A 22,540-nucleotide genomic window follows, 5' to 3' on the forward strand; every position below is an offset into this window, starting at 1 on the left:
GCTGACAAAGTCAGTAGATAATTCTTTTAGCTTGGTATTAAGAGAATTCCTCTCCTCATAGATTCTGTGGCTTCTGATCTTTAGCAGTTACTTTGTAGGTGGTAAAGGGGACTCCCACAGTGTTAGGTGCTTCATGGATGCATAAATGTTCCATCTTTGTAATTAAAAGCAAAGTCTTTATTCTTAATTTCTCCTACTTCATTGTTTGCATTTTACTTTGGTGTGCAAGAAATCACCATGTTGAAAACCTGCTTCCCTGGTTAGCACTTCAGTGATCTCAGAATGGTGAGAATCAACATATTTGATGGGCAATTTGTTTATATAGTAAGCCAGTCAAAGTAGCATTTAAAAATTTGGGAGTTGAACATAGCACATTTCTAAGTGTACTTTTAAAAAATGACTTTGAAAATGTACTTAAAAAAAAAAGGCCCCACCCCCACCCCACCAACAAATGTCCAAAGTTAAGTGTTGACTTTTTTTTGTGGTTACTGCTTCTTTATTTATTCACAGCCATATGTTCATCATGTATTGGGCATATAGCTTAGGTTTTTGTAGCTGTTGTATTCTGTGCACCTTCCTATGCTAGCAACATTTCTTCTAAATCATTTTAATACCTTTAAGATAAAAATTCCGCAACAGAAGTATGATTTAATTGAAATACATTATACAGCGCTGTTATGACTATAGTTATCATGTCGTATGTTACATCCCCACTAAGTTTTTATCTTATAACTGAAAGTTAGTACCTTTTGACCACTTTCCTTCCTTCAATTCTCTACCCCTAGCTGTTGAACACCCTGCTCCCATAATGAGTATTTAGATTTTATTCAGTTGTTTGCCTCTTCACATCTTTATATAATTTTTTGGTCATATATTATTTTTTTTGAAGTACTTTTTTCCTCTTTTCACTTAAAATATTATTTACCCATTTTATTAATCTTCAAAATGTTATATATACAATATAATAGGATATAATTATATTTTATGATACATGTAATGAATATATAATATTACATTATGTGAGTTCACAGTATAACTGTTCCCCTGCTGGGCGTTTGGTCTGTTTCCTGATTTTCTGTTTTATAATTGCATGAATGTACATCATTTGGCATAAAGCTTTAAACTTTCTGGTGAGTTCCTCAGAACAGATGGCTGTGGATGGAATGAAGAGCATGGGCAGTGTTGAGAGTCGTGAGAGAAGTATGCGCGTTTGCTTCGCCAGTGCCTGCTCCTGCTCACCTTTACCCACGACTCAGACCTTCCGTTGCTGGCCTCGCCCTTAGCGCTAGCCAGTTCGCTTTGGCCTTTATTGTGCATTTTACTCTCTCTCCCTCTCATCAAGTTGTTTGGCAACATCTGGTTGTCCATGGCCAGCTTGGTCATCTTCATGCAGCTGCGTTACCTGTTTCATGAAGTACAGCGTCGCATCCGCCGGCACAAGAACTACTTGCGAGTGGTCGGGAACATGGAAGCCAGGTGAGTCAGCAGGTTGACGCCGCCCATGTTGACACGTTTGAGATCTTTAATAATAACAGAGCCTGGGTTATATCCCTGCTTTTTTCAGCTGTTAATGGAATGGTGAAGAGTGCAGGCTCGGGAGTCAGGCTGCCTAGATGTGAAGCCTGCTTAGTTACTGTGTGATTCTGGACAATTTACTTAGCTCCCTGTGCCTGGGTTGCTTAAGACTAGGGATAATAATACCTTCTTCCTGGAATGTTGGGTGGATTCAGTGGGATAATGAACATAATATACTTAGAACAGTACTGGGTAAATATTAGGTTCTTTTAGTACATCGTTATTTTTATCATCATTATTTTTAAATGGAAGTCTTCTTGGGCTTCTGCCCTTTTTATTCCTTACACATGCATGCTTACATCCACACACACAAACATACATTCTGTCTCTCACACTCTTAACCTCACTGAGGTGTTCACTTGGCATCCTGAGACTAAACCCAGCCTGAAAGGTGTGAGAGTAACAGCCATCCTTTTTGTGTGCAGGGGAGCAGTTTGGCTCTCTGAGGTGTCTTAACTCTCCTGGTCTACCCAGAAATGTCCGCTCATGCCGTCATCAACGAGGGCCGTTACGTTACGACACAGTCGGTTTCTGTGTATGGGTTTCTTGCTCTTTGATGACCTCTGGAGAGAGGGTGGTTGTCATGGTTTTCGTGGGTGGAGATTTCATGTTGAACGTGACTCCTCTGTGCTGATGGAAAGGTGAAATCTGTGATGCAAGTGATGCTCAGTGTTTGTGGGATTGACAGAGATCCCTGCCAGGGGCGCTCTGTGATGGTTTTCGTTTTTTTCCTTACAGGTTTGCAGTGGCAACTCCAGAGGAGCTGGCTGTCAATAACGATGACTGCGCCATCTGCTGGGACTCCATGCAGGCTGCGAGGAAACTGCCCTGTGGACATCTTTTCCACAAGTAGGAGCTTTGCAGGGGGCCACATGGGACTCGTGTTCTGTCCAGGCCACAAGGATGCTTCTTGTGCCGGGGCTTAAGACCAAGCTTAGCTGAAGAGTGGGCGCGTTCCCCCAGACTGGCCACGGTGCTGGTACTGAGCGGGGTGGGGACCTGGGAGTGTCTGCCTTACCTCTCAGCCTCTTCCCTACACGGCAGGATTGTTCCCCACTGTTTGCCATCTCAATTTCTGGATGTGTTAGCCGTCTTCACATTCCTTGTCTGTGTAAGCTCTGAGGTATAACACATAGTCCCCTAAGACTTAAAGGGGTGGAGGAATCCTCGCTTTCCAATAGCTTATTCCCTTTTCTTACCTTTATTGGGGTGAGAATATTTATTTGTGCATTTCGCGAATGCCCAGAAGCAACATAGAAACACATACCAGGGCAGTGTGATGGGATGGGGATCAGACCAGAGACAGTGAGCAGCCCGGAACTGTGACTGTGTCATCAGGGATTACAGAACCTCCACGGCTGGACCAGATCTGTGTGCAGTACAGGCTTTCCTGTCCCCTGCGAGCCCTTGTCTCTTGCAGTCCTCACCTCCTAATGTTGTTCATTTTTAGAGCTCTCATATGGACTGTGTCTGTTCAACCTAAATCCTAAATTATTCTGTTAGTAGATGGGATGTTTTTCTTGTTGATAGACCTTGAGGTATCTCTTGACCTTTTGTATCTATGGTCAATCTTGCAAATTGAGAAAGTTATAATCTTTACATCTTTAATCTTCCTTTCTTTATTTGTATTCCCACATAGTTTTTTTTCTCCTTTTTAATGTTAGAAAGATTTTGGAGCTGGAGTATCAGTAGCTCAACAAATTTATTGATTTTTTTTTTTTTTAATGTGCTGGCCTGCTGAGTTGGCTTCCGGGAGATAATGTTAAAATGACAGAGGTGGTCTTTGTTTCACAAGGTGTTCAGCCTCATGGAGGAGATAGACATGATTAAGCAGGAGTGTTTATGAGCATGTAAGGATAAATTGAGACAGGTGCTCTAAAGAAAAAGAATGTGGTCCTTGAGAGCTTGTAACAAAGGAATCTGACACCTGGAGAAGGTGACTCTTGACAATGAGTAGGCGTGACGGCATCAGAAGAAGGGATCAGGTGGAGGAGCCTTTGAGATAGAGGGAACATTACTAAAAAAGCAAAAGGGAGTATCCAAGGAATGAAAGAGAACCCGTGTGGCAGGAGCTCAGAATGTCAGAGTGGGGAGTGGTGTTTGCTGAGGCAGAAGACGCACGCTTGAGTCACCTTGCAGGGAACTGAGGGCCATGGAAGGTTTTAAAGTAGGGGATCGGGATCAGATATGCAGCTGGGAAAGGTCAGGGAGGCCAGTTAGTAAGGGCTGCTGGGGTTCGGATGGGCGCCAAGAGGCGTGTGGGCTAGAGCAGTGGAAGAGGAGCAGGAGGCGGGTGGACAGGCGTGAGGAGGAGCAGGAGGCGCATGGTGCAGACTGGCTGTGAGAGTGTGGGGAACGTAAGGTGTCGGGGATTCTTCTAGTTTTGCAGCTGAGCGGCTGGATGGATGATGGTGCTGATTGATGAGGTTGGAAGACCAGAGACACACGAATTTCTCAAAAGCTTTCAGATAGTTCCTAAGGAGCTTGGAGAAAGTTTGGAAGAATAACTCAAAAGAGCATATTTCACTCCAGAAGAAATGCTTTCAAGCATTTAATTAGATTAATTTTAGGATTTACTTTTTTTAATTGAGGCAAAATTCATATAGCATACAATCAGCCATCCTAGAGTATACAGCAGTGGCGTTTACTGCACTCACAGTGTGGTCAGCCACCATTCTTCTATAAGTTCAAAACTTGCTCATCACCCCAGAATAACCCCCATATCCGTTACAGAAAGTCACTCCCACTCCTTCCTCTCCACATTACCTAGCCAGTAATCCACTCCCTGTCTCTGTGGGTTTGCCTTTTCTGGAAAGTCCTTATGAAAGGAATCATGCAATATGTGACTTCTTGTGACTGCCTTCTTTTACGAAGCGTAAAAATTTCAAAGTCATCCAAGGTGTAGCATATTTCAGTACCGTCGTTCCTTTTCATGACTGAGTTAAACATTTTTATAATAATTGAACAATCTGTTTATTCATTCATCCATTGATGGACCCTACATTCTTCCACTTTTTAGCTATTCCAAATGATGCTATTAATATAAACATTTGTGAACAGATATCTATATCTGTTGGAGTACCTGTTTTTAATTCTTTTCAGTATATATTTAGGAGTGAAACTGCTGAGTCATAGGGTAATTCTACGTTTAACTCCTTGAAGAACGACCAGATTTTCCCACAGCAGCTGCACCATTTTACATCCTATCAGCAATGTATGAGGGTTCCAGTTTCTTCAGATCCTCAACAATACTTAATGTTTTCTGTTATTTCCTCTTATAGCTATTTTAGTTGGTAGGAAGTGGTATCTCATTATGGTGGGGGTTTTTTTAATGGTAGTTCTCAAATGTGATGTTTTTGTTGTCGTAAAATATGTATGAAGTGAAAGTGTTAGTTGCTCTGTTGTGTCCAACTCTTTGTGACCTCATGGATTGTAGTCCACTAGGCTCCTCTGTCCGTGAAATTCTCCAGATAAGAATCCTGGAGTGGGTGGCCATTCCCTTCTCCAGGGGTCTTCCTGACCTAGGGATTGAACCCAGGTCTCTTGCATTTCAGGCAGATACTTCACCATCTGAGCCACCAGGGAAACCCTCAAAAATGTATACATAACATAAATTTTACCATTTAAGCATTTTTAAGTGTACCAGTTCAGTGACATTGAGTACATTCACGTTGTTGGGCAACCTTTACCACAATCCATCTCAAGAACTTTTTCATCTTCCCAGACTGAAACTCTATACCCATTAAACAGTAACTCCACAGCCTCCCCTTCTCCTCAGTCCTTGGCAACCACCTTTCTATTTTCTGTCAGCTATCACACAATAGCACATCGTACAATATTTTTATGTCTGGCTTTTTTCACTTAGCGTAATGGCAGAAAGTGAAGAGGAACTAAAAAGCCTCTTGATGAAAGTGAAAGTGGGGAGTGAAAAAGTTGACTTAAAGCTCAACATTCAGAAAACTAAGATTATGACATCTGGTCCCATCACTTCATGGAAAATAGACGGGGAAGCAGTGGAAACAGTGTCAGACTATTTTTGGGGGCTCCAAAATCACTGCAGATGGTGATTGCAGCCATGAAATTAAAAGATGCTTACTCCTTGGAAGGAAAGTTATGACCAACCTAGATAGCATATTCAAAAGCAGAGATACTACTTTGCCAACAAAGGTCCTTCTAGTCAAGGCTATGGTTTTTCTAGTGGTCATGTATGGATGTGAGAGTTGGACTGTGAAGAAAGCTGAGTGCCGAACAAGTGATGCTTTTGAACTGTGGTGTTGGAAAAGACTCTTGAGAGTCCCTTGGACTGCAAGGAGATCCAACCAGTCCATTCTAAAGGAGATCAGCCCTGGGTGTTCTTTGGAAGGAATGATGCTAAAGCTGAAACTCCAATACTTAGGCCACCTCATGGGAAGAGATGACTCATTGGAAAAGACCCTGATGCTGGGAGGGATTGGAGGCAGGAAGAGAAGGGGAAGACAGAGGATGAGATGGCTGGATGGCATCACCAACTCAGTGCACATGAGTTTGGGTCGACTCCGGGAGTTGGTGATGGACAGGGAGGCCCGGCATGCTGTGATTCATGGGGTCGCAAAGAGTCGGACACGACTGAGCAACTTGAATGTCTTCAAGGTTCATCCATGATGTAACATGTCAGAATTTCCTGCCTTTCTAAAGCTGAACAGTATTCCATTGTGTGTGTGTATCACATTGTGTTTCTCCATTCATCTGTCAACAGACATTTAGGTGGTTTCTGCCTTCTCAGGCTAGTAATGCTGCTTCAAACATGGGGGTACACATTTCTTTTCAAGACCCTGCTTTCAGTTCTTTAGGGTATATACCTAGGGGTGGAGTTGCTGGATCATGTGATAATTCTGTTTTTGAGGAGCTATCGTACTTGTTTTCTATAGCTAGTATACCTGTTTACATTTTACATTAGATAATAGCCATCTTAAAGGTTGTAAAGTGGTTTCTCATTGTGGTTTGATTTGCATTTCATTTCTTTATTACCCAGCGGTGCTGATCATTGTTTCATATGCTTGTTGGTGCATTTGTGCATTCTCTTTGGAGAATGTCTGTTGAAGTCAGATTATCCTATTTTATTTGGGTTGTTTTTCTTTCTGTTGATGAGTATTCTGGTTACTAAACCCTTATCAGATGTATGATTTGCAAATATTTTCTCCCATTCAGTAGCTTGTCTTCTTACTTGGTAATATCCTCTGATGTATAACTTTTAAATTTCAAATGAAATCCAATTTACCCATTCTTTCTTTTGTAGCTCATAGTTTGAGTATCAGATCTAAGAATCCATTGCCAAATCTGAATTCATGATAGTTTTTTTCTAATAGGTTTATGGTTTTATCCCTTACATTTAGGTCACTGATCCATTTGAGCTGGAGGTATGAAGTAAAATTAGATTTGCTTATGAAAAGTGTAGCATTATTGGAAGGCAAGGATTTTACATACTTTTGGAGCCCCATACAAGGCTGGTGTAACTAGAAGTGTGATTTAAGGGTGTTGATTAAAGGGATGTGAACTTTTAAAAATATCATTTATTTGGCTAATAGTTGCATGATCACAAACAGTAATTATAGGTACTTTATTATTTCAAAATGTGTTAGAGTTGAATTCCCACATTCATTATTTTGGAACATTACTGTCATATACTCTTCTGGCAGAGAGATAGTAAGCTGGAGAATAAGAGCTTTGAAGTCACGATTTTGATGAGAAGGCCAAGATTATGACCATGTTAGTGGGTAGCTCAAGTAGAATGAGAGAACAGATCATTGGAATAGAGGATTCAAAGACATGAGAGGCAAGGGTGTTGGATTGGAAGTTAGTCAAATTGAGCTGGAGAGGAAAATGGTGAGCTGTATGAGGAAGTCTTACTGAAAAAGGGTCGTACCTTCAATCTTGTAGATGACTGTGTATGTTAACGAATTGATGTTCAGAGCAGGATACACCAGAAGTAGATTAGGGTGAAGCAGGGCGAGAAGCAATGTCAGCAAGTGTTTCTCGACGTTTAAATCTTGCTAATGGTGAATAGAAAGTAAAATTACAACTCACTGATACATTCAGAGTACTTCTGGAGAATTCTCACAAAATGTGCTAAGAATATCTTATTTTGAACTTTTTGGTAGCTCCTGTCTTCGTTCCTGGCTAGAACAAGACACCTCCTGCCCCACATGCAGGATGTCTCTTAACATTGCTGACAATAATCGTGTCCGGGAAGACCATCCAGGAGAGAACCTGGATGAGAATTTGGTTCCTGTGGCGGCAGCCGAAGGCAGACCTCGCTTAAACCAGCACAATCACTTCTTCCACTTCGACGGTTAGTCAGTTTCGGACTCTAAAACCCCCCCGCAGGATGTTCTCCTCTTAGGGGAGGCTGTTTTCATTATAACTTGTCCTGTATGGGCTAGTTTAATAATGTATTTCAGTTTGGATTGACAGTGTTCAGTAAGTATGGATAACACTGAGGAGTTAGTCTATACCAGGCACTTTGCTAGATTCTATGTGAATTGGGGGAGGAAGGGGGTGCAGGGAGGTGGAAGTAGTTAGAGTTGAATCAGCCATGCCTGCAGGAGCGAGCTTAATCACTTTAATAGTTAACCATTGCTAATAATTTATTGCATTGGTGTAATACTTAAGCATATAATGAGGGGTCACTAAATAGTCATTCCAGTGAGTACTAGGAGGAGAATCAGAGCCGGAAGCCTCTTGCTTTGTCTGTGAGATATGAATGTTCAGCCTTCCAGAATGTTGGAAAGAGTTGTATTCATGATAAAACCACACTTAAAATTCTAAGATCATGGGCACCATATCAGGAACTGGTTTATCATCCCTTAATTCACATTACCTTGGCGCATTGCTGATTTCATCAGTTTCAATACCACTAAATGCTGAGTTCACATTTCTACTCTAAAGTAGGTATCCCTAGACTATTTGTTGAGAAGGATTGCTCTTCCTGTCTCTGATTTGAGTTTCCAAGGGTGGGGCACAGCGGGAGTGGCAACATGGTGAATCCCTGATAGGAAGGACCAGAGGAGCGGAGTCCATCTCAGAAGAGGGGATGGCGACCGCCTGGCTGGCTGAGCAGGTGTAGAGGGGCTGCTTTGTGCCTGCTAATTAAGGCCTCTTCCTCATCAGACTTCTGAAATAGACAAGCAGATCTTGGACATGGGTTCTGGCTATGTAAGCTATTTTTTATGAATTATTAATGAAAACCTAGTCCAAATTGATAAAGGCAACTTTATTTCTCCTTAGTAAGTATATGAAATAAGTATCCAGTTTTTTCTTGGGCACAAACTGTCCAGGCAAGACTTTTGAGTGGCCCTTCAGCTTGTTTTACATTGCTGGCCTCAGTGCTCCTTTGTGAAGGAGAGGGAAGTCCTCCTTAAATGTATGGCTTGACATGGGGCTGTTTTAGTGCCGACACTCATGATCTTATAGCTTAGGATCCCCTTCCTTAGGGCCGTGGCAGCAGCAGCAGACTTCTTGGTACCCTTAGTCCAACAGCCTGTGTTGTAGTGCTGTTGGAGAAGCATTTTGAATGAGAAAAAGAAAGTCTTTAAACCAGATTATTAAGTAGAAACTGCTTCATGAAAATGATGTCCCCCGATGAGTAGTGTTTATGAGTAGTGTAAAAAGAGTGAAAGGTCAGCTCCTGTAGCAGCTTTGCAGCCCTGAGCACCTTCCTGACAGCGCGGGCTGTGGGAGGGGCGCCGTGTTGTGTGGGTCCAGGGCCACTGGGGCGAGGGCAAGCCCGGTGGTGAAGTGTCCTGGAACCTGACTGTGTGGCTTCAGGTCCTGGTCACCGTAACTAGATGCGGGATCTTGGACAAGTCACCTCACTTCTGAGTTCCTTGGGGACCAACAGGAGTACTGGAGTCAAATCCCTGAGAAGAGTAAAATAGGAGTAATAATAATAAACCCAGGTGGGGTTTTAGTGAGAATTGACACTTGGTCAGAGGCCTGGTGTAAAGGAAGCCCCAGCTAGTAGTGATACTCACATGGTAGCTAACGTGAGGAGGGAGGCCTCTCAAACCTGCGCTGGATTCTTATTTGTTTCAGGGTCCCGGATCGCGAGTTGGCTGCCGAGTTTCTCAGTCGAAGTGATGCACACCACCAACATTCTAGGCATTACACAGGCAAGCAACTCCCAGCTCAATGCAATGGTAAGGAGCGCTCACTGCTTTCAGAAGGAGCTTATTAATCAGGAGGGAAGGAGAAGCTGGAGAGTGTGTGCCGTGTGCGTGACCCGGCTGGTCTTACTCTGCTCTGGCAAAACGACAGAGTTTTCAGGGGCATCTTATTCATCGGGACCACTTCAATTCCTGTGTTCTAGAATTGAAACTTACTTGCAGGGAAGGAATGGAGACACAGATATAGAGGGAGAGAGTGGGACGAAAGGGGAAAGCAGCATCAGCACGTGTACGCTGAGAAGTGCAAGGCGGAGCTGCTGAGAAGTTACTGTGCAGCACAGGGAGCCCAGTGCGGCGCTCTGTGACGACCCGGGGGGGGACGGGAGGAGCGGAAGGAGGCTAGGAGAGGAGGGTGTATGTATAGTTATGGCTGATGTGCATGGCTGTATGGCAGAAACCAACATAACGCTGTAAAAACTGTAAAACACAATTTTAATAATTACCAAGAAAACAAATTGAAACTGGTTTGGAAGCGAGCCTGCATTTTACTGATGTGGCAGATAATGTGACCTTTTCTGAGCACTACTAGGGGCACTCCTGTGATCTTCGCTGGTCTTGGGGTGCCTTAATGTTCACCACAAGTATTTGGGGAGTTACTGACTTGAGTGAATGTGATTTTTGTTAAAAATTGTAGTAGGCCTACCAAATGGGTTATTTTGACTCCATCTCCTCCCTTCCCAAAATAAATAACTGAGTATACATTCACACACACCCTTATACATGCGTATATGGCTGTGGACAGAAGTGTGTATGTTTATATACACAAACACATACACCGTGAGATGCTGAGGCATGCTCTTGGCTCATTCAAGGATACTGTCCAGATACTTCAAGATTCTGTGTATTTTCTAAAGCTTTGTCATCTGATCTTCACTGATTCACCACTGTTGAAATGTAGTGTTCATTATGATGATAAATGCAAGAGTCTTAAAAATGTAAACTGTGTTACTCCTGCCCGAATAGGGCCTCTGGTTGACATGGGCGGGCCTGGCCAGTACTTTAGAGAGTCATTGGTTCGTTTGTTTGTCCATTAACTTATCTTAGTGTGTTTAGTCAGCAAATGTGTAGTGAAAGCCTGTTCCCAAGATGGGCTCTGTGTTGTGTCAACAAATTGCGTCGCACCTGGAGTGTCAACAGGGTGGACAGGGGTCCTGCTCTCAAGAAGTGTGACTTCTTCATGGGGGGAGAGAGGGAGACTGACTGTAAACACAGACAGACGAGGTCATTGCCAATGGGGGGTTTTGCAGGCTGCAGGGCAGGTAATGTGGAGTGGTGAGCACAGACTGTTCTAGAAGAGACATTCAGAGAAGACTCAAGAGGTGATATTTAAGCTGAGACAGGAAGGGTGGAAAGGAGACAGTGGAAACAAGGTGCAATGGCCATGAGGTGAGAATGTTCTGGAAACTAAGGGAAGTGATTGTGGTTGGAGCGTGTAAGTCAGCTGGAGAGGAACAAGCAGTTTCCATGGCTTGAGGGGTTGGGTTCTAGATTGTTGGATTGGAAAATGAGTGGGAGTTGAAGACACTCAGTAGCTGGCAGTGTGTTACAAGATGGTACAAAGAAGTAAGGTGGTAGCTTAATAGGGGTGTGCCATCAGAGGAGTTTCGGTTGATTTTTTTTTTTTTCTTTAAGATTTTTGAGCAGGCCATTGATCCACAAATTTCAGAACCTGTAGGGAATTTCCCTGGTGGTTCAGTGGTAAGACTCCATGCTTCCACTGCAGAGGGCATAGGTTCCATCCCTGGTCAGTAAAATAAGATCCCCCATGCTTTGAGCCATGACCAAAAACACCCCCAAAATCAAAACCAAAACCTATAGAGAGTATCTGGTGAAGTCACAGTCCCGTCCTTGCCTCCGTCTGCCCAGACTCCCTCCTCTCACGGAATAACACTTTTGATCAGTTTTTCTGTGTTGTGTTCTCTCACAATGCTTACATACACATAGACGCAAGTGCTAAGTATGTATTCTTTTTCTTTTCCCCACGGGTCATCTTTTTTATTTATTTTTTTATTTTTTGTTGTTTGTTGTTCAGCTGCTCAGTCGTGTCGATTCTCTGCAACCCCATGAAGTGCAGCATACCAGGCTTCCCTGTTCTTCACCATCTCCTGGAGTTTGCTCAAACTCATGTCCATTGAGTCAGTGATGCCATCCAACCATCTCATCCTCTGTTGCCCCCTTCTTCTCATGCCCCGAATCTTTCCCAGCATCAGTCTTTTCCAGTGCGTCACATACCATACACTTAACCACCCTTAAGTGTACAGTTCAGTGGTGTTAAGTATATTCATATTTGTATGCAGCTCTCACCACCATCCATTTCCAGAACTCTTCATCTTGCAAAACTGAAGTGCTAACCCAATAAGCAGGAACTCCCCGTTCCCTCCTTCCTAGCCCCTGGCAACCACCATTCTCCTTTCTTTCTCTATGAATTTGACTCTAGGGACCTCATTTAAGCAGAATCATAAATTTTTTTTTGGTGACTGGCTTATTTTACTAAGCTTTATGTTCTCAAGGTTCAGCTGTGATGTAGCATGTGTCGGAGTTTCCTTCCTTGTTAAGGCTGAATAAATATCCGCTTATATGGACAGACCGCATTTGGCTTATCCATTCATCTGTCAGTGTACACTTGAGTTGCTTCCATGCTTTAGCTGTCATGAGTAATGGGACTCTGAATATTGGTGTACAGATATCTCTTTGAGACCCTGCTCTTAGGTCTTTTCTGTACCCAAGAGTCTTTTTAAAAAGATCCTAAAGCATGCTTGGTATGCAAATAGGAGTGATCACTAGAGGGGGAGAGATTGATGGTACAGAACAAAGTTAACTGAAGGCACAGTTCTTGAGGTGGAGGATGGGCTGGGCGCCAGAGCCAGGAGAGAGGCATCCATTCACCTTGATTGGAGGAGGGGTGGACATGGCTGCAGGCATGTCATTTTGAGATACAGTTTTTTTTTTAAGGCATGGAGCATAGTAACCATTTAGGTAGACACAACCTACGTGTCCATAAGAGATGAATGGATTATGAAAATGGTCACAATAGGACACAATGGGAGTATGATTCAGCCAGCCAAAAAACTTAGAGGATATTGTGCTAAGTGAAATCAGCTAGTTACAAAGAAAGACAAATACTGCGTGATTCCACTCACATGAGGTATCTAAATTACTCAGACTCTTAGAAACAGAAAGTAGAATGGCTGCCTAGGGAAGGGGCAGTGGGGAGTTGCCCTTAAGTGGGTGTTAGAGCTGTGGTTTTGCCAAGATGAAGGTACTCTGGGGATGTCTTGCACGGCAGTGTGTGTGTAGTTAACACTGCTGTACACTTAAAAATAGTTAAGATGGGTGATTGTATATGATTTTGACCATTAAAGAAAAAAGACCTGGCTTCCTGCTGGCTTCTGCTGTCTCAGTGAAGCACTCAGCCAGGTCATCAGCAGAGAGAGAGAGAGGAACGTCGTGAAAGCAGCTGGCCTGGGAATGCGACCGCCCCGGTGCTCTGCGTGGGTACTTTAGGCTCAGTCAGATGTTGAAGCTCTTCAGGCTGATCACCTCACCTGCCCCCTTAAGAAAGTCAGAGTCCATGGGTGCATAAACCTCCCAGGAATGAGAACTACCTTGGAGTTGATGCATTTAGAATTCTAAACAGACAGGTCCTGGTGTTCTTTCTCCCCATCCACAGTGGATTGGAATAGTCTGTTTTTAGCACAACTGATTTACTGGCACAATATATTTTTTATAAAGATCTAATATGTAGTTTGGGAGAAATGCTTTGGACTGACTTTATTTGGGAAACGAAGGGGGAGCTGTTTATGAATAGAGAAGAATGTTATTTGATAATCCAGGTTGTTGTGGACTGTTGCCCAGTTAGCTTTGACTTGACCTGGGTTTTGAAAGATTATCAACTCATGTTCATAGAAACAGTATAGGGATCCCAGGACAGCAGAGCACCAGGTCCTTCTGTGCTAGACACGTGTCTTGCTCTCTCTGCCCCAACAGTGACCCAAGCAAAGCTTTAAGCAGGTTTCACCCTGGTCTTTCCTCTCTCGGTCTGACATTGAGACATATTCCCCCTCTTTCTACGGTTACAACAACATGGTCCTCTCCCAACAGTAGACTTTCTTGTGCCCCCGAAGCAGTTCTGTTTTTCCTCCTCATTTTTTCTTTTGATCATTGGGACTTTTTCCACATAAAAAACCCTGAATATAAGTATTTGTAAAATAAATATACATGCATGAGAAAAAAATCTGGAGCTGCTCAAATGAAAGTACGTGGTGGCGTGCGAGGTCTCTGCCTGCTCCCCTTTGTACATGTCACCGCCTAGAGCCCTGATGGCCTGTGTGACATTTCTAGAGCACAGTTTGAGAACTTCAGCTCTGGAGCAGTGTTAGCAATCACATTCTTTAGAATCTTACCCGCCGCCACCCCCGCTGGCCACAGTGTAACTTACATGCAGTAAGTTCAGAGTTTTTAGTAACCATCTCTATGAGTTTTGTCAGACCCATTCAGTAGTGTAACCAGCACCAGTGTAACCAGCATAATCAAAATACAGGGCAGCTCCATTCCCCCTCCCCTCAGATTCCATTGCGCCCCTTTGTAACCAGTCACTTCAGCTTCCACCCCCAGCCTCCCGGAACCACCTGTAAGTTTTCTACCCTTATAATCTTGCTTGTTCTGGAATGTCATATAAATGGAATCCTTAGACTGTAAAGAATCTGCCTGCAATGTGGGAGACCCAGGTTCGATCCCTGGGTTGGGAAGATTCCCCTGGAGAAGGGAATGGCAACCCATTCCAGTATTCTTGCCTGGAGAGTCCCAGAAAAAGAGGAGCCTGACAGGCTAGAGTCTGTGGGGTCGCAAAGAGTCGGACCCGACTGAGCAACTAACGCTGTCACCGCTTTACAGCACGTGGCCTTTTGAGTGGAGCGTCTTTCACATAACACACTTGAATTTCATCTGTTGTTCCTTCTAGGAATATATAACTTTAAGGAGAATATGTTTGTATACCTGTTACTGAGCTTTTTTTCTTTTTTCTTTTTTTTTTTTTGGTGCCAAACCCTAGGATTGAATAAAATGAATACTTTTTAAAGCTAGAATATTCTAATTCAGTCTGCCTGAGGGGCGTATTTCTGTGCTTTTTCTGTTTGGAGTTGATGCCGTCACCAAGTTTTCCACTTGGCCTTCTGGAGAAGTCCTCCGTGTGACGATGATCTGCGGCATGGCAGTGGCCTCTGTCCTTGTGTTTTCACGGCAGGTCACCGAGTTCAGTGCCCAGAGCCTGCCTCACCCCGCGACCTCAGGGAGTAACTGTGCAGGGTGACCGCGTCCGTGGCCTCTTTGTATCCCTGCAGGCTCATCAGATTCAAGAGATGTTTCCCCAGGTGCCATACCACCTGGTGCTACAAGACCTCCAGCTGACGCGCTCGGTTGAGATAACAACAGACAACATTCTGGAAGGACGGATTCAAGTACCTTTTCCCACACAGGTAAACTGAGGTTCAGGCATAACAAGTGAATTCTGTCCTCACCAAGGTTTAATCTTCTAAACTAACATTTTAGTTACTTAACAGCTGAGTATCATTTATGACCTGATGAAGGGTTTCTGTGAATTCCCTAACTTTCCAAATTATGATTGAGAACAGACTCATCCAGGAGGCCTGGCTGAAGACAAGAACACAAATATTTGGCTGATTTTTTATGCAGATGTATATCCCAAACCAGTCTGCCCTCACCAGCCCAGGAGGTCATAGTATCAGTTCACTTTTCGACAAGGATTGGCAGTCTTTTTCTAGCAGATTGAAGTATTTTAGGCCTTGCAAGCCATGCATTAACTGTTGTAACTTCTTAATTCCATGCTGCAGTGCTGAAGTAGCCGTGGACAATATGGAAATGAATGTACATGACTGTGTTCCAGTAAAGCTTTATTTACAGAAACCATTGGAGTAACTTGCCCTATAGGCTGCAGTTTGGCAACCCTGGCCGTGGGAGATAGCACCCTCAGCTGGCTTTGCACATCAGTGTGGCTTTCCACTCTGTGTGAGGCTTGTGTTTTTCACTTTTTTAAAAAAGATCCTGTCTGCTGGCCCATCGTAAAACCTCTTTGATGGGTACAAGAAGTATTGACCTTTTAAAGACAAGCTTTCCGGCAGGACCAAGGAGTGAATATGTGATTAGAGCTTCCCAAGTGGCTCAGTGGTAAAGAATCCACCTGCCGCTGCAGGCGATGTGCATTGGATCCCTGGGTCAGGAAGATCCCCTGGAGGAGGAAACAGCAACCCACTCCAGTATTCTTACCTAGATAGTCCCATGGCCAGAGTCCGTGGGGTCACAAAGAGTCAGACACGACTAAGTGACTGAGCCACATGCAGGCTATCAAATACCAAGAAATTACTTAGTTTTGATATGCCAAAACATGGAAATCTGTTAGTAAAAATCTTAAAATGTGAGAATCTTTGAAGAGGGAATAAGCCTGGAATTGGTAGTTGAAGGGCTTGAGGTATTAGAGGTGGCTCTGTGTTCCTTACCTGTAGGAACTGGCTGTTGCTCTAGGAGCAGACGCTGAGAAGGATTTGGATGCCAGTAGTTAATTTGAGAGGTGTTCTGGGAACCATGCAGTACTTCCCTGGTGGCTCAGATGGTAAAGAATCTGCCTGCAATGCAGGAGACCTGGGTTCAGTCCCTGGGTTGGGAAGATCCCCTGGAGAAGGCAGTGGCTACCCACTCCAGTATTCTTGCCTGGAGAACTCCATAGACATAGGAGCCTGGCAGACTGTAGTCCATTGGATCATTAAGTTGGACATGACTGAGTGACTAACATTTTCTGGGAACCATGGGAAGGAGTCTAGGAAACACAGGCAGCAAGTGGGATTGTGAGGTGGGTTAAGGACTTGTTGTCCAGCAGGTCAGCATCGTGGGTGTCTAGAGCTCGAGGCCACTGGAGGCTTCTGGGATCCAGTGTAGAATTCACGTGCCTCCTGAGGGAAGAGGAGCTGGGGTGTTTATGCACCAGTTCCCATCAGTTGTCGGCAGAGGGCCTCCTCTGAGGAGTGCGGAGATCCCTCACACAGCCAGAGCGAGTCCTTGGGCAATGAAATACAGACACCAGCCAGCTGGCACCGAGGGGACAGACCTGCAGGGTCGAGGGCAGGGTCCCGAGGTGTCTGCCGTGTCGGCCAGGGCCTCCGCCTGGCTGAGCGTGGGGACAGCGGCGCCTAGTTGATGGGACGTTGAGGTGAGTGAGGTGGCGGTGTCGGGGCTTTCCCACAGTGGCCTGTCAGTCCTCCTGTTGTGTTCTGCTGCTGTTGTGCAGTTATTATTGCTGAAAGGGAAATTAAACGTCGATGGCTCTCGGACTTAGGCCTCGACTCCTTTGTTGGGTCATTAATCCAGCATTCTCGTGTCTTGGATGCCGGGGATTGGTTGGGACTCAGCCTGTGGGGGCTGTAGCTCCTCCCCACCACCCCAGGCCCCCCTGTACCTGTTTCTTGAGTTCAGAGCGGCTCTGCATTGTCTGTGCTGCTGTGTCTCTTTCAGCGATCAGAGAGCATCAGGCCTGCATTGAACAGCCCCGTGGAAAGGCCAAACGGTGAGCAGGAGGATGGAGAAGCTTCTGTTCAGGTAAGGCCTGTGCCCTAGAGAGCGTGGAGGAGTGGGGTGGGGTGCCTGGTGGTGGGCTTCGTCTGCCTCTGATGGTGGTGTGACAGCGCTCGAGTAGTGAGCAGGCCATATGCCAGTCCTGTCTCAGCATGTGAGGCTAACAAACCTCACTGTGCCCGGGTGTGGCCGGCAACCCACTCCCCGGGGACTGTCCTCAGGACCTAGAGGAGAAAGGGGCCATACTCTCCTGGCCAGGCCTGCCACCATGAACTTGAGTGTAGCCCTAGGAAGGGTGTGGAGGGGCTGGCCTGGGACTCGGGGTGACCACGCGGGCCCCACTCTCCAGAGCTGAGATCATCAGGTTATTCTCCCCTACATCTCTCTTGTTGAGCTCAGCATTTGCAGGAACTTCCACACATTTCACAAACAGGAGACCCCTGGGGTAGGGGGAAGCATAGTTATCTTGGGAACCAAATCTGTCTAGATAACCACTCTGGGTGACCTGGGGTGAATGCCTCCAACCAAAAACAGCTCCCTTGTCTGCTGTGCGGGGAAGAGGTGCCTCCACCCTCAGCTCTTCACCCCACAGCCTGGGGGTGCCAGTTCACATTCGTTTTTTGGAATTCCCGTTTGCTTATCGATGACTGTACTTGCTGGAAACTTCTTAAGGGACTGAAAAACCCCCAAGCAACCCTGTCTTCGCATTTCCTTGTGTGTGTGAGATGTGTGGGGCTCCCCACACAGGGAAGGGGTCCGAGGACGGCACTGCCTGCCCTCCAGTGGGAGTCAGGGCTCTTCGGAAGCAGCTGCTTTCACCTCGCGTGTCTTTCCCTGCAAACAGGAAACACTGAAAACTCCTAAGACTTCTTCAGATCTATTGCTGAGTTAAAATGTTCATATCCGAATCTGTAGCGGGGTTGTGCAGTATTTGTAAAATAGTGTCTGGCTTCTGAAGAAGAGGATCGTTGCCTTTCCAGTTTTCGTAGCTGGCTTAGCTCTGATTTAGATGCTGGGCTTACTGGGTGGCCTTGTGGGTACAGCACATTCAATTTCTGTCTTGATTTCCCAACTTTCTTTTCAAAGTGAGCCTGAAGGTTTCTGACTTTTTTTTTTTAATGTAGTGAAATTAAAGTACTTGTTTCACAAAGAAGCTTGCTATATAACACTTTTGGCTGTTCTCAGGAAGTAATAAGTTCTTGGAAAACAGACAGTCATTTAATAAACACCTCGATTTAGCCCAGTCAGCAGATCAGCTCTTCCCGTTAATTCGAGGCCTTCCCTCTGCCCAAGCTCAGGCCTGCGTGGACCAGGCTTGGAGGCCTGTGGGGGCCTGAGGGTGGGGTTCCATGCCCTTCCTTCCATCTCTGCCTCCACCTCCACTCATCGGCTCTTCTTCCCAACTCCTCTAGGATCAGACTCAGGAGGAGAGAGGGTTAGGATGGGCCATGTGACCCCAGGGTGGGTGGGTGGGTGGGTGGGTGTGTTACAGCTGTTATTTAGAGATCTTTCTGCCCTGTCCAGCACCGGAAACCTTGAGTATTCTTCCTTTGAACTTGGACTGTCTTTCAACAGCCAGCCCTTACTTCATGGGGCCCCCTCACCCCTTCCAGTGGTCCTCTTGGGCAGTCTTTCAGCAGCCCTGGGCTAGATCCTCCCGTAGGACCCATGTCTCCTCCCCAGAGCGCACACAGTGGTGCCTTAGAGTTGGCGGACCTTACAGTTGTTCCCGTCAAAGCCTTTTTAAAATCTGCTGCAAGCCGGTTTCTTCCTGCGAGGTCTCTCAGGTGTGTGAGAGTCATCACCGGCCCCCATGTCCCCCGACGTCTAGGGCGTGTAAGTCAGGCCCCGGGATTCTGTTGACGTTCCTCCCTTGCTCATCTGAGAAGCCAGAGAAGCACTCCCACCAGAAACTCTTTAAAACAGGCTTCTCAGCCACTTGCTCCTCAACTCTGTCTTTGCCTTGGGCTGATGCTGGCCAGCCTGGGTCTGGAAGCACGAGCAACACAGATGGCCCCTAACCGAGCCTGCGAAGGGCCTTGGGCATTGTCTTGGCCTTCACAGCTGCAGCTATAATGGAGAGAGCCCCATTATTACATCCTGTGACTCAAGCACAGTATCTCATGTCTGTTTTAAAAAAGATACTAAGAATATACCCTTCTTATCTGCCTGGCTGTTCTCAGAGTCAAATGAGGGTATAAAATTTGTGCAGTACATGTGGTAAGACTTGCTGAAGTTTTAGAGCCATAAGTAGTGGTGAACAGAAAATTCCCAGAATGCAAATTAGTAGTTAACTTGTGTGTCTTCCGACAGTACAGTTTCGAGGTGCTTCTGTTTTCCATATGGTAATCCTTCAGTTACTCCCCAGTGTTGAACATGCCGTGGTGAGTCAGGCCCTGCCCATCAGGAACCCTTGTCTGCTGACGTGTGTTTGTCGGTCCCTGCCTGGCAGCCTGTCTCCTTTGGGGTCTAGAAGAGCATCACGAGGGGCTCTGGTCAGGTGGGGAACTGGACTGCTCACAGCAACCCCTTGCTTCCTTGTGTCCAGACCGAGCGGGTGCCGCTGGACCTCAGTCCTCGGCTGGAGGAGGCGCTGGACTTCGGCGAGCTGGAGGTGGAGCCCAGTGAGGGGGAGGACTTTGAGGCCCGGGGCAGCCGCTTCTCCAAGTCCGCGGACGAGAGGCAGCGCATGCTGGTGCAACGCAAGGATGACCTCCTGCAGCAGGCGCGGAGGTAAGCGGGCCCGCAGTGCCATTGCAGAGCACCTCCCATCCAGTCCCGGGACCTGAGCGTCCTAGCCATAGATGCCAGCGTTGGAGCATTAGCACCTGTCACCTGCAGTTTCCAGTTTCAAATCTCTGCTGAGAAGCCAGAGGATCTGGTAATACTGGGCCACCCGATAACCTCTGGCCAGCGCTGCCAGCGTCCCCTGTGGGCGCTTTAACCCACACTCCCGTGCTTAGTACTTCTGTGCCAACGTGTTCTAGACCCTTTATGTTAACTACTTTCTCATTCTCTTAACTCTAAGAGAGAGCACGGTGATTATCCCCATTAAACAGACTTGAAGCTGAAGAAACCAAGGCCTCGAGGGCCTCATGCCGGCCTGGTGCCCAGCTCCCGAGTCCTCCGTCCTGGCCACTCTGCACGGCCAGCATTGGAGCACGGCTACATCCCCGCAAGCCCCAGCCCCGGGTGGGGGCAGCCAGAGGGAGAATGTTCTCTTGACTTGGCAGGCACTGGGTAGTTAAACATTTGGTGACAGGGCTGGTGTGTTGTTCCCGTGGGTGGGCTTGGTGCCCAGCGCCAGCCTGGTGAGTAGGGACTTCATGCTGTGTGTGTGCGGGGGGCGGAGGAGAGGGAGGGGCTAAGCAGCCTCCGCTGCAGAGACCTTCCGCCCCTCCGTTCAGGGCTGGGTGTCTGGTTTACGGGGTGGTGCTGAGTGACTTCGTGGCCGTGCCGGGGAGGGGGAAATTACGGAAGCACATAGTGTGTGTCTGTGTGCCTGCCTTCCAGAGCTGCCCGGGTCCCTCACTTGCACCTTTGGTTTTTGGTAGGCGTTTCTTGAACAGAAGCTCTGAAGATGACTCGGCCTCAGAGAGCTGCCTCCCCTCAGAAGGGACGGCCTCTGACCCTGTGGCCCTGCGTCGAAGGATGCTGGCCGCTGCGGCCGAGCGGAGGCTTCAGAAGCAGCAGGCCTCCTAGCGCTTCCTTGCCGTCCGCGCCGCCTCAGCCCGAGCCGCGTGCCCGGCCTGCTGAAGAGGCCTGTCCCCAGTTGCGCCCGCTGTGTGAAGAAGCGGGCTTGACTGCATCGCCGCTGTATAAAGCATGTGGTCTTAATAGTGTTTGGACAGCTGACAGATTTAATCCTTTTTTGTAATACTTTCTATGTGACATTTTTCTTCCCTTAGAAACACTGCACATTTTAACTCTAGGCATGATCTCTTCTGCATTGACTGGACTTTGGACGGGTGGGGAGGATCAAGAGGAGGTGGGCAACCAAAGACCTGAAGCAGGCAACGTCCATGCCTGCCTTATGCAGAAGTCATAACAGATGCCAGTGTCTTTAGCTCCAAATGTGGCAGGAAGTGTGTGTGCAGCAGATGGGGGTTGGAGGCAGGGGGATCCATACAAAGCAGCGTGGAGATGGACAGACAGAGCCTGACTCCACACCACTGGGTAATTTCTGTTGTCCAGCTGCTGTTCTTAGGAGGCATTCAGAATGTCACAGAGTGAGGCCAGAGCTACAGGCTTCTGGACCCCTGGGCTGGCGGGGCCTCATGGAAAAACCGTGTTTGGTTCGATACCTGGAGCAGAGCAAGGGAAAGCCCAGGGATGTGGTGTGAGGAGGTGACAGTTGTGTCCCAGGACATGCGGGACTTTCCGAGCCCCCTGTCCAGAGCTGGCTTTACTTCCGTTAATGCTGGTGCTCCTCCATCTATGAGTATGCCCCGCGTGTCCATCCTCTCCTCTCTGTATTTCATTGTCCCCTGCCCACCTGCCCCCAGACATGGGGAAGGTCAGCACTGACAGGGTTAAGCAGCAAGCTTTGGTTCGTGGTTTTAATTCCTTGGTAAAGTCAATTAGGCAATGCCAAAGGCTGTGGGTTTGGTCTTTGGGGATGGGAGAGTACTCCTTGGAGGGCTTCATTGAAGAAACAAATGATACCTTTTGTAGCTTTCTTCCCTGGAGCCCTTCATTTTCATAACTGTGTTGGTTAAAAGGTGAGGTGTTGCCTCCACCTGCCTTGGAGCAGACCCAGATCTGAACTTTTTCAAATCCTTGACAAATTTCACTTGAAGGGTTTGAAACACGCAATCATAGCTTACATAGTTCAGTTTTATGTCCTACTGGATTAAGTTTTCTTTTTTTTTTAATGTTTGAAAGCATAGTTTTATGGTAGTCCTTTTGGGAAGAATCCAGTATTACCTAAAATTGGCAAAGTTAAATGTATTTTACATAACAAAGTTTTTAGGATGTTGAGAAGTAACTGAAAATAGAGCGATGAGTACGTGTTTAGGCTGAGATAATTTATTTCAATAAATCTTCCGAAAGCCTTATCTTGAAATGCTGTTAGTAAATTTCTGTGATTTTTTTTCTTTTAAAATTTGTTTTGCTGAGAGCATAGCTATTTGTTTTTACTGTAAAACAACAACAAGAATAATAATAATAAAAAGCAAACTGTC

The 22,540-nt window shown here is 46.2% G+C and overlaps 1 protein-coding gene across 1 annotated transcript in view; it reads left to right on the forward strand.

The window, feature by feature from the left end:
- Window positions 1-22,540, forward strand: part of AMFR (autocrine motility factor receptor) — a 44,753-nt gene extending 22,213 nt beyond the window's left edge. The window contains exons 7-14 of the mRNA XM_069549883.1: window positions 1,343-1,476; window positions 2,314-2,424; window positions 7,713-7,903; window positions 9,646-9,749; window positions 15,116-15,250; window positions 17,298-17,381; window positions 19,906-20,090; window positions 20,912-22,540. Coding sequence (XP_069405984.1) covers window positions 1,343-1,476; window positions 2,314-2,424; window positions 7,713-7,903; window positions 9,646-9,749; window positions 15,116-15,250; window positions 17,298-17,381; window positions 19,906-20,090; window positions 20,912-21,059 — 1,092 coding nt within the window. The 3' untranslated portion in view covers window positions 21,060-22,540. The remainder of the gene's footprint in view (window positions 1-1,342; window positions 1,477-2,313; window positions 2,425-7,712; window positions 7,904-9,645; window positions 9,750-15,115; window positions 15,251-17,297; window positions 17,382-19,905; window positions 20,091-20,911) is intronic.

This window comes from Ovis canadensis, chromosome 14, assembly GCF_042477335.2.
Source record: "Ovis canadensis isolate MfBH-ARS-UI-01 breed Bighorn chromosome 14, ARS-UI_OviCan_v2, whole genome shotgun sequence".
Lineage (NCBI taxonomy): Eukaryota > Metazoa > Chordata > Mammalia > Artiodactyla > Bovidae > Ovis > Ovis canadensis.